At 36.9% G+C, this 12,039-nt stretch overlaps 2 protein-coding genes across 2 annotated transcripts in view; one reads left to right on the forward strand and one right to left on the reverse strand.

Annotated features, from left to right (window-relative positions):
* The window catches only part of LOC115455575 (neurobeachin), a 665,858-nt gene that overhangs the window by 8,389 nt on the left and 645,430 nt on the right, over positions 1-12,039 (reverse strand). Inside the window, exons 43-44 of the mRNA XM_037447719.1 lie at positions 1,610-1,722; positions 899-1,039 (exon numbers count right to left, since the gene is read on the reverse strand). Coding sequence (XP_037303616.1) covers positions 899-1,039; positions 1,610-1,722 — 254 coding nt within the window. The remainder of the gene's footprint in view (positions 1-898; positions 1,040-1,609; positions 1,723-12,039) is intronic.
* LOC115455576 (facilitated trehalose transporter Tret1-2 homolog) overlaps positions 10,972-12,039 on the forward strand; it is a 99,835-nt gene continuing 98,767 nt past the window's right edge. The window contains exon 1 of the mRNA XM_030184214.2: positions 10,972-11,521. Within this exon, the coding sequence (XP_030040074.1) occupies positions 11,490-11,521 (32 nt within the window). The 5' untranslated portion in view covers positions 10,972-11,489. The remainder of the gene's footprint in view (positions 11,522-12,039) is intronic.

The following is a 12,039-nucleotide window of genomic DNA, read 5'->3' on the forward strand; positions in this document are numbered from 1 at the left end:
AGTATTTAGTATTAAAATATTTTTTTTAAATTAATGAATCTACGATCATTCGTTTCTCGGCATTTATTCTTTCGCTACTAAAGAGTTGGATGATCGTTACTAGGGTAATGAAGATATCTCGCCAATACAATATGACATAAACAGTCTGGTGTCATCATAATAATTGTCATTCTATTTAATAGTCGATTAAAGAGTAAAATAGGTGTAAAAAATAAAGGACAGGATGTGAAGTACCAATGTTATTTTATAAAAAAATGTTTGAGTCTTGATTTTGTGTCGAGAATAAAAATATTCGAATTTTATTCTATGGCATGATTATTTGCTTTCGTAGGCAAACGAGCATGTGACCCGTCTGATGGTTAGCAGCATCCGCTACTCAAGGACTTTGCAATGCTAGAGGCACTTGAGAGCTTATGGCTAAACTTGAGGCTTGGCATGAGGTAAATGGTGTTATGCCATGATGCATATTATTTTATTAAAAGTGAATCATTTAATTAAGCGAGTATTAGACAGCTTTTTGTATAACTCTTGATGGTAAGTGTAGTGACAGTGAGTCTTGTACTATAATTATACTTAGGTTTTTTTATGCGTTAATTATGTCAAGTCTAAACTTTCTCGTACACTTCCCCTTAACTGCATTATTATTCATTTTCTAATTATGTTATTATTATAGTATTTCAAGTAGAATAATCGGTTTGAACATCGTCAGTCGCTAAGTGTTTGAATACTTTGTTTATTATAGCAATAGTTTTAACAGTAGATGGCCTCCATTCCTGGCCATGTTAGCTATAATCCCAATGGACTAACTTGGTAGAGTTGGTGATCTTTTAAAGGTGTTAGAGAAAATGGGGTATAAAGATTCGCGTATTATCGTTTAGTGGAAGACCATAATACTTACAATCCTGACGAGCCAGTTAAGCACGAACGCGGCGGTGGAGTAGTGCGTGCCGTAGTGGAACGGCGGCGTCGACTCGTGCTCCCACGTGTTGTACCGCTCCTCGAAGTACGCGCGGCGGCTCGGGTTCAGCGCGCCGATCGGCTGCAACAACCATCATCAAACAGGATGTTCACTACTGAACATAAGTCTTCAGCAAAGGTTGCTTGACATTCACACTCATGCCTTTTATGCCCAAAGGACAAGAACTTCTGTGTGACAAAGGCGCAACTAATGCACGCACTTTCCGCCGTGCGTATACCGTCCCATGATGCGATAGGGCGTGTCTATCGCCATATAGAGTATGAATTCCAGACTCCGGCCTGATACTGTGTTAAAAAACCCAATATACTTTGGCAGACCCAGGGATTGAACTCTAAACTCAGCATTGCAGTGGTACCGTAATACATCTACGAAACCGAGGCAGTCAAATATGTCCACACAAGCATTTTGGAATTGGTATATATTTATAAAATATATCAATAATTTTAACCAATACATAAATTACAACTCTACATTTTTAGTACGTAGTATTTTAATATTTTGTGATATTAGGAAATTATATTTCACAGGTTTTTATTATCACAGCCCCCTTATGTCCTTGTAATGCTGAATCACATAATACAGCCTGATCCTAACAACTAATGTTTAAGACAACAATTAAGCAGTACTCACCTTGGAGAGATCTCTGAAGTTGGAAGGCTGGCTGAGGTCCAACTCTTCGCTCTCGTAGTTGGTCAGGATCCACGGGAACACTGGATACTGGTTCAAGTCGTTATACGTACGGCCTGGGGACAAGAGGTATTGTGATTAACATAATGGCTTCTTCCGTCTCTAAAGATCTAAACATCGTCTTTGATTGTCGAACTGTCATTTAGGACGATTTTCGCCTGTTACAAACTCTCGTTTCGAGAAAGTATAGCCAAGATGTTAAGTGTAAATAAACAATAGCTTTCATTATAATTTGAACACACATACACTCTCGTCTTAGGCAGAGGCGAAACATGTGCACCCACTTTTCGTCGTGTATATTCCGTCTCATGATGTGATAGGGGCGAGCTTATCGCCATATCGAGCAGAAATTCCCGACTGCGGGCTGATACAACAAACCCAATATCATTCCCAGCTTGGGGATCGAACCCCAGACCTCAGCACTACAGTTCTACCGTAATAGAATTACGCAACCGAAGCAGTCAATAAAAATTTTGGAATTAAATATAAATATACGCCACAAATATACCCCACATATTTATATTTTGGATTAGGATAAAGCAAAAATGAAATATGGTAGACATGCTGGAACAATCAACAAACAGACGCGATATAAGTGTTAATTGCTTATAGTGTAGACAGCGAGATAACCTTTCCACTGCTATCTGTGAATGTGACCAACAGTTCATCTTTACAAGAAGTATGTGTTATCATAACTTATGCTAAGCTAATTTTAGAGTCTGTTCTTAAGAATTCGTTTAGCCATATCTATACTAATGTATAAAGACGCATAGTTGTTTGAATGCCCTTATGTTAGGAAGTACTAAACCGATTTTATTTTCATTAATAGGAAGGTATATTACTCCTGAGTGTTACAAGGCCCTTGGCGTTCACGATATAGGAAGACCGCATCGTTGTCCACTTCAGAGTTGCTGTAGTCGAGCGAGCAACCCTCACTACTCGCCCCGCGACTCTCTCTAAGCTCCAATTAGTCGCTTCTTATAACAAGCAGGCCTTCTTAAATCCTAGAGCCTTCATTGGCTAAGATCAACGCCTTCAATTCTAGGCCATCACCAACTAAACGTACCGTTTTCTATTAAGGTTAACAGTTCCAAACAGTTACCCGTTAAACCGCAACTGTTTCGTAATAATTTTCGCGAGCCGTAGTTTCCCTATTGACAACGCGACTCGCTATACCATAGCGTCGGCCTCGCAGCGATGGTCGCTTGCGAAACAGTTGCCAATGTATCCTATTGGTAAATGAAATAGGTTTTCGATAACATTGGTAAGTGCGTAAGATACTAGACCGCTTGGAAAGTGGCAAATAAACGCGACTCCGTGTCGTTCTATTGTGATTGGTTGAGAAACTAACTAATATCGACTTGCCGCCTTTTGGGAACGTTCTAAGGGATTTGACTGGTTTTTGAACGAATCGGGGATTTTTATCAACTTAATTAGATCTAGATAGTAAGGATACGCCATGTTTGCCATAACCAACGTTATTCGAGACCATTTAGGGTTGAAAGTCTATATTTTGCTCGTTATTTGAGTGATATTCGATGTAATCTATACTAATATTATAAAGAGGACAACTTGTAGGTTTGTAAGGGGTAATCTCAGGAGCTGTAGAACCGATATTGAAAATTCTTTCACTAGTAGTAAGCTACATTACTTTATAGTACCCCGGTAAAATTTATTCATACAGGCTAAGCCGCGGGCAAAAACTATGTCTCACTCAGTTACATCTAGAATATCTTAAAATGGGAAAGCAACAGTGTTTGCATACTGCCTAGCGAGAGAATTTTACAAAGTGTTCTTAATTCTTATCCAGGCGGACTCGCATACTACACTTAATGGTATCTAAGATGATATGACGCAGTTAATTATCTAGTTTTAATGGAATTTTACGATCTCGTTAATACGTAATGTTTGAATTTACCGATTGATAGTTAATTGGCTTTGTAATTTAGTATGTATCATGGTTGTTTAATGGCCGTTCAGTTGGTATCGTGATAGAGACCATTGTAGTGTCTTAACCGAAAATAGACATTATGCTACCTACTAGTATGTATGCATGTTTGTTCCTCTTTCACGAAAATACTACTGAACGGATTTGGATGAAACTTTACAGTAATATTGGTTATACATCAAAATAACATATAGGCTACAATTTATAATGGTTTTGTGTAATTTGGTCATAATATAACGATACATATCAAGTAAGTTGGAAAAAAATATTTCGATCAAAAGCTAGTTCATGTATATACAAGGCATGAACGAAGTCATTTGATGGATAGTGATTACAGGCGCACTGGAGAAATATTTAGTGCGTTGTTTCTTTCACTATGGTTATCAATTCTTAATTAAATTCACACATCCCGCCTGTATCAACATCTTAATAAACTGGCCCACTGCTGGGCACAGGCCTTCTCTACTGCTGAGAGGGGTTAGGCCTAAATCCACCACGTCGGCCAAGTGCGGGTCGGCACAATTCGAACATCCTTAAAACTCGTATGAATAACTTTTCAGGTATGCAGACTTTCCCACGATGTTTGCCTTCACCGTTAAAGCAAACGATAATTAACAAAGAATATACACATAACTTTAGAAAAGTTTGGGTTTTGAACCTGTGGACATTCGTCTCGGCAGTCCGTTCTACACATAACTAGGCTATCGCCGCTTAAACTTGTAAAGTAACGAAAAAAATATTTTTACGCAATCATATTTATTTATTTCTCTTACAAATATTACAAGTATATTTAAATACAAGTATATTAAATTTAGGGCTGGTACTTAAGATAGGAAGACCTGAGCTTTAAGTACCAGAGACCTATAGCGAGGTTTTAATATGTACATTTCTATAAATAACTGTCTGTATCATGTAAAAATGGAGTGCTTAATTGATTGCAAAATGTTTTTTATAGATGTCCGCGACATAATCACTTCTCAAACAAGGATCACAGTACAAATACGTTTATACATACAAATATTATATCGTGGAAATATTTTATCGAAATTATAACAGCAAATTCCATTTGTAAAGGCTTTAACCTCTTGTTTTTATAAGCTGATAAATCTTATAATTATATTTTTTGTTGCATAATAAAATTTAACTAGAGGTCAATGACAATTACAGTGTAATAAAATTAATTGATTACATTATAAATACATTATGTCGATAATAATATTATTACTTATCAGTAAAATATTGCAGAATAATATCAAACGCCCGTGCAGATGCGTAAACAGATCACAACGTTATTAATATGGCTGTCTAGAATATTTCCGTTGCTATAACTTAGATATTTCTGTATGTAATTAACTATAACCGACACGCCTCGGCTTTACACAGGTAGTACTAATCATTTTCAACTGACTTCTGGTGGAACGATCCTTAATAACCTTCGCAGGATCGTCTTCTAGGCTAATCTAAAGATTACCTGAAAATTTCAATAAAATAGTTCTAGCCGTTTTAGAGTCAACAAAGAACATATATACATTCATTTTTATACAAAAGCTTTTCTCGCGGTATCGATCGCATGACAGAGTTTTTTCATAGAATTCGCGCCATATATGTTCCAATAAAAAAGTATCCTATGTCCTGCCCAGGGTCTCAAACTATCTCGTTACCAAGTTTTGGAGTTTATTAAGTTTACGGCGCGGCGGCGGATTTTGCTTTATAATATGTCACGATATAAAAAATGATGTTTGATTCAGATTCGTACAGCAGTGTGAAAATCCATTCGTGGAATAAAAGTAGATATGTTGACACGGACATGGCTGTGTTTATGTGTCAATTTCATCAAAATTTGTTCAGCAGTTTCTGCGTTTACTCATCATAAATATACCAACATCAATCAAAGCCTAACATTCGCGTAAACATTAAAAAAATCTTATACTAACATCACAAAGTATAGCATTTATATTATTCGTGAGATAAAAATAAATAATTAAATTAGATAGATTTAAGATAAAAAGTTGCTCGGATCAAATAAAAAGTCATATATTTTAAAGCATGATACGTATCTTTATGATATGCAACAAAGATCAAATTGCGTTATCACAAAGGAAATATTTAACGCAAACGACTCGTCCAAAACATATTGATGATATTTTTAAAAGTTTATTATTCGAGTCATGTTTGCGCGTTTGTTTTACGTAGATGTGATAAAGAATGACTCAGTATTACTTTATTTAATATTAAGGTTAAGGAAGCCGCAAGTGAAGTGCCTGAATGAAGTATTGTTAGTATTATCATCAATAATGTATTAAAGTGGTCCAAATATTTTTTGTTTCGCATGGCGAGATGAATGGGCCATCATGAGCCCTTTAGGAAAGTATTTTTTTTTAGGTTACTCATTTTTCCAAAGGCTTATGTGTTTAACAAAGTGATTAGTGGATTAATTGTAATACATAGGTTTCAGTTTTGGCATTTCAAGGCTACTAAGTTGGATGCGCTGGGTTTGTGAGATTTTATATCTGGTTATCTTAGAAGGTTATCTGGTGTTTGTAGCCAGTGTAACTACTGGACTTTATAAGACTTAACATCTTATGTCTCAGGATGGCGAGCGCAGTGGAATACCAAACAATTTTGTAATTCAAGATGTTGGATGGTGTTTTTACTGCTTATGGGCGGTCGTATTGCTTACCATCAGACGAACGGCATGCCCGTCTCGTCTCATTTAAAGCAATAAAAAAAGGGTGCGGAATAAAGTCGTTAATTAAGCCAGTTTTCTGTTTGACAATGGTATAATATTGTCCGTCTATCAACATAACCATGTGTCCAGTCATCGTGGTATGAACTATAGCTTGTATAGAGGCTCTACCATTAAACAATAAATAGTAATGTTAACAGTTTATAAGCTTATTGTATTTAATGTTCACTAATCGTGATAAACCTTAGTTGATAGTTCATTAGGCAATTTACATAGCCTTAGTGCCAATTAAGCATATTATTAGTGTCTATAAAAGTAACTATTATCTATAATGTTAATAAAATCGCCGTTGTGTAAGTGCGGGTTGTTTCAACCTTCGTTAAACTGTTCGTTATCGGACACTAACGTCTCATGTGTTGTCCGCCATTTATAATTGACGGTTCCAATCGCATTTTGCGACTTATCTCAATAATTGACTAAACAGAAAAAAGATTTTCTGACATGCTCACAAATGAATTATTTGGATTGGTTTATTCTGGGAATCGGATTGAAGATTGAGATTGGGATCGTATATTAAAAACGGCTGTTAGTCAAACGTGCAGAATCCGCCGCTTTATACGTAAGTTTTGGAAAATCTTACTATTTTTGTGAGTAGTTATAGCGGTTACTATCGTGTAAATAAATTGCTTGTATCTTCAAAATTTATTTCATTTCCAAACGATATTAAAACACTTATAAATTCGAGAACATAGTAAGACATCCGTTTTAAAAAAAGGCACGATAAATTAAATTACGGAAGTTTACGAATTGTTTAAAACAACCAGCCGTTACTGTTTGTAAATATACCGATAACTTTAATGAAATCGCCGCGTAGATTAGCAATATCCACCGAGGTAAAGTAACGAGTAATCACAATACAATAAGTGTCTTAATACCTGTGATAAAGTGAGAAACTGACACAGTTAGAAAATTGAAATATTTAATTAAATCGTGTAATGATCGCCCTCAGTATAGTGCAGAGGCTCCCAAAGTTTTTTTCTCACAGACCCCTTCCACGATTTTGCTGGTTCCGGTGGACATTTCTTTTAAGTTTCGCAGAAAAAGTGCATTACAACTACCGCCCAGCCCTTGCGGAGGTTATGTTGGGGTCACCGTGCCTTTTAACACACCTATCCATATTATCTGCGTACACTGATAAGTGAAGTCATTATTTTAGTACTTTACTATCAAACCAGATAAATTTCCGTGGACCCCCGTTTACAAATCGTGGATCTCCATTTTTGGTCACGTCAACGTGGACCCCCGTCAAGTCTCCCTTGGAGCCGTGGGGGTCCACCTGGACCACTTTGGAACTCTATGATCTAGTGGTAGTGTATACTGGCTGTGGGTTGGGAAGTCGGATATCGATGTCCAGATCAGGCAGTACTGTGTTGGTTTTCTAACATGATTTTCGGGTTTAGATCGTCGCATAGGGGTGTTGCTATGGTAGTAAAAACTAAGCTAAAATTTCGGCAACAGGATTGATAAAGTCTACCTCTATGTTATGTCTGTGGTAGGATATATTTTATATCCACTCGAATAGCGTACACAAGATGTTAAAACCCGCCATAGTGGGCCACGTATGTGTATCGTATTCCGGGATCAGCCTGTGTATATTCGATTTCAACAGGCCGGCATAATTGTGTTGTTGTGCCTGTCGAGGGGTAATCATATCACGTCAGTTAACATTCTATTGGGCTCGACTCCACCTACCATCAAATGCAGGTCGGACACGTTGCCGTGCTCGTAGAAAAAAATCCGCCGATCCTTTATTGTAGTGGTATAAAGACAAACAAGCGGCGATAGCCTAGTTGGGTGTGGAACGGACTGCGAAGACGAATGTCCGCAGGTTCAAATCCCAAGGGCACACACCTCTGACTTTTCTAAAAAACCATGTGTGTATTCATTATGAATTTATCGTTCGCTTTAACGGTGAAGGAAAACATCGTGAGGAAACCTGCACATCAGAGAAGTTCTCTATAGGAATTTCGAAGGTGTGTGAAGTCTACCAATCCGCACTAGGCCAGCGTGGTGGACTAAGGCCTAATCCCTCTCAGTAGTAGAGGAGGCCCGTGCTCAGCAGTGGGCGAGTATATAATACAGGGCTGATATTATTATTATTATTATAAAGACAAACAGAAGTTTTACTTTGGAATTATACTGTTAATTTTAGTTCATTAATGACCAATGAGTGAGACCACATTTCATATAAACCGATAAACAAAAGATGAACGCATCCTCGCCGTTTACCATCTATATATATAAATGAATCCCTATTTCCCTTGATCACGCCATCACGCGTGAACGGCTGGACCGATTTCACTATTTTTTTTTATTGTGTTTGTTATTGTCAGTAGAAGGTTCTTATGAAAGAAAAAATTCAAAAAATTGCGCGGAAAATTAGAAAATTTAAGAAAACTTAATTAAAATATTAATTTTATATAACTGTCAATTGTTTGAAATAACTGTCAGCGATTGACAGAATGCGCGCTGCAAATTCATAGTTAAGACGGGACAACGTCTGTCGGGTCAGCCAGTAACTATGTCTTTCGTTGGAAACACCAGTTGACCCGACCCGCTATGACAGACAACTTGGACAATCCAAATGATTGTTACATATAATGATCTTAGAACACTATGATTGATGTATAAATTCAATATTAGTTAATAGATTATTAACATGATAAATGAGGAAGTTAGCAAATTGCCGCGAACACAGAGCGATTATTCTAATACTGAGCGGGCCTTATGGCTTGTTAAACGTAAAGATTGATTATGGACACGTGTTTTAATCTAATAGACTAGGGTTTCCAACCATTAGTTCAACAAACTAGGATTATAACTTGGAATAATCAGGAAAATCCAGTTTAAATACAGGAAGCAATAAAAGAGTAGGATTAGTTAAAAATATATGTAGTGAAATAAGGTTAAATGAAATTAAATTTAAAAATACACGACGTTATCAGGGTGCTTTAAAAACTCCATACGCTGTTTAAAACTATCCAGGACATCCCAGTACACTATATAAATCAGGACACGTCTTGGGTAAACAAGACGGTTGGCCACCCTACAGTAGACGTCATTCATCGTTAGATGTATGCTATGGCCTTTGGCGTAGGTCAGGCGTGCCGTGTGGACAATACGCGTGTTGTACCTCCAGCTTTAGATTTTTTATATTTTTTTATGTTTTCGTTTTAAAACATCACTAATGCTGGACATATACGGTAAAGTTATTGCGGAATGCCGGATGAAGATTTATCAGTATTGTCCATTGACATCCGCTGTATTAGGCGCACACTATCTATGTAACGAGAGGATGGGAATTTTCGGTGTTTATAAATCTTACAGTCCTCAAATGCGTCAGCTATGTTATAATAATAATAATATCAGCCCTGTATTATATACTTTGCCCACTGCTGAGCACGGGCCTCCTCTACTACTGAGAGGCATTAGGCCTTAGTCCACCACGCTGGCCTAGTGCGGATTGGTAGACTTCACACACCTTCGAAATTCCTATAGAGAACTTCTCAGATGTGCAGGTTTCCTCACGATGTTTTCCTTCACCGTTAAAGCGAACGATAAATTCACAAAGAATACACACATGATTTTTTAGAAAAGTCAGAGGTGCCCTTGGGATTTGAACCTGCAGACATTCGTCTTGGCAGTCCGTTCCACACCCAACTAGGCTATCGCTGCATCAGCTATGTTATTTCATAGTTACTGTGACACGATCTGTCTGTCGTACCGTGACTTTACTCTTTACTTAGCTCTATTTATTTACACTGTCAATTTTACAGTGTCGATTCGTGTAGTTTACATCATGCGCATGCGCACGCATATTCAAATATAGTGTTGCACCACCACATATTAATATGTCACTATTTTTTACTACAACTACCGTAATTTTTAATACTTTCTGATACCAAACAGAGTATTTCATACATTTATTTTCATCATACTATCATTCTATAACACCTTCAAAATTTCATAATGTCCCCGCAATTTCTTCACAGCGTCAAAGCTAGCGGTCTCACTCCAATTGCGAACACTTTCACTCCGAGGCACTCTCTTCCACTCCAATGCCATAGATTTTGCAACTGAACGTGGCCTTTGATTAGCTATAAAGCAACTACAATCTTATGGTGTGAAGCAATCTATTTTTTATAGTATAGGAGCAAGTAGGTCTAATGTAAACTTCCCGCGCAGATAAACACACAATACCACAAAAATTAGGGGTAAATGTAGTTAAAATAGCGCGAAAATATGTATACATTTTTGCATTTCTTCATCTTGTGGTACAATATATGTAAAGTGAGTTTCCATCGCTTTGAAATACTCACATTTCCAAAACAATCATGAATGTGCTGCCATCCTTAAAGGAAACCAATACGGATTAGGGGAATTCACAGTTACTTTGGTACATTCTAAAATTAAACATCTGATCAAACCTACTCAACACATCTTTAATCGTAGCTAAAGTCGTCCAAATGTAAACAAATATTCAAACAGTTAGTTTATCCCCGCAGTCTCCGGCCGATGTTTATCGACGCCCTTTGACCTCAACACTGTTGACAGCGTGTCAGTGACAAGATGTCATTACATTGGCTCAGCACGGCGCGACGTTCTATTGTGGTTGCTTTTACCGCGACCACCGGCCGTCTCACGACTGTCAAACACCGAGCCACTTTCGCTCTGGCCGTGTCGGGGCCCGCGTGAAAAAAATATCGATTTATAATATCGATACGTGAGTGTAGTTAGTGCAATCTAGCTATTGAAGTGCGTAATGCAATTATGATTAATCGGATTTGTATGTGATAAACTTGTTTAAAATTGTTATTCGATTATTTAAATGATCTGGTTTCGTTAATGTAAATTAGATTCTATTGTCATTATGATGCAAGACTGATAATCCATATACAAACATATTCCGGATAACAGTGTCGTTCCATGATTCGAGCAGTTAACGCCATTTGAATTTAAAAGGCGAATTGAAAAAAGACCCACTCGATACAACATTTCTGAAAGTTAGCATTCGGCTTTGAAACGTGCTCATTGTGACATAATAGGACGATCGGTGCAAAGTAAAAGTGCGGTTGAGTTGAGTTGAGTGCTAGTGCCATTGACCGACAGCTGGTGACCGCCGAGGCATCATGAACACCAAAGCGGTCGAATTACTGAAAAGGTTTGTGACTACTGACGAAGTTTTTAAGTAATCCGAATTCTCAAATTAATGATATTGTCATAGAATTCACTAATTCAATTCAATATTTTTAAATATTTAGTTTAAAATATTATCAAATTAAATAATTAAGACTTGCAATTCTATACTTAATAGTTTGGCTGCGGCGTCATCCTCGAGCAGGATCATTCAACAACAAAAGTACTAATGAATATATGTCAGTCTAAAATATTTTCGTATCTGTCTGCACAAATTAATTTGGCAGTTTGTGCCTTTAATTCAAACATTTATACAAAAATATCAAATTTATAATATTAGACATTATACCTACAGAATTACAAAAGATAAAAATACATATAACTAATTTGTATGCTACACATCAGGCTAAACTGACAGCGGCGCACTGAGAGAAACTAGGTTTCTCAAAACATGTATCATTTCAATTATAAATATTGATAGTATTGTATTTCGATACGTAATTCATGACCGCATAATTTTTGCGGTTGACTTATCTGTTCAAA

The sequence above is a fragment of the Manduca sexta genome, chromosome 7 (assembly GCF_014839805.1).
Source record: "Manduca sexta isolate Smith_Timp_Sample1 chromosome 7, JHU_Msex_v1.0, whole genome shotgun sequence".
NCBI lineage: Eukaryota > Metazoa > Arthropoda > Insecta > Lepidoptera > Sphingidae > Manduca > Manduca sexta.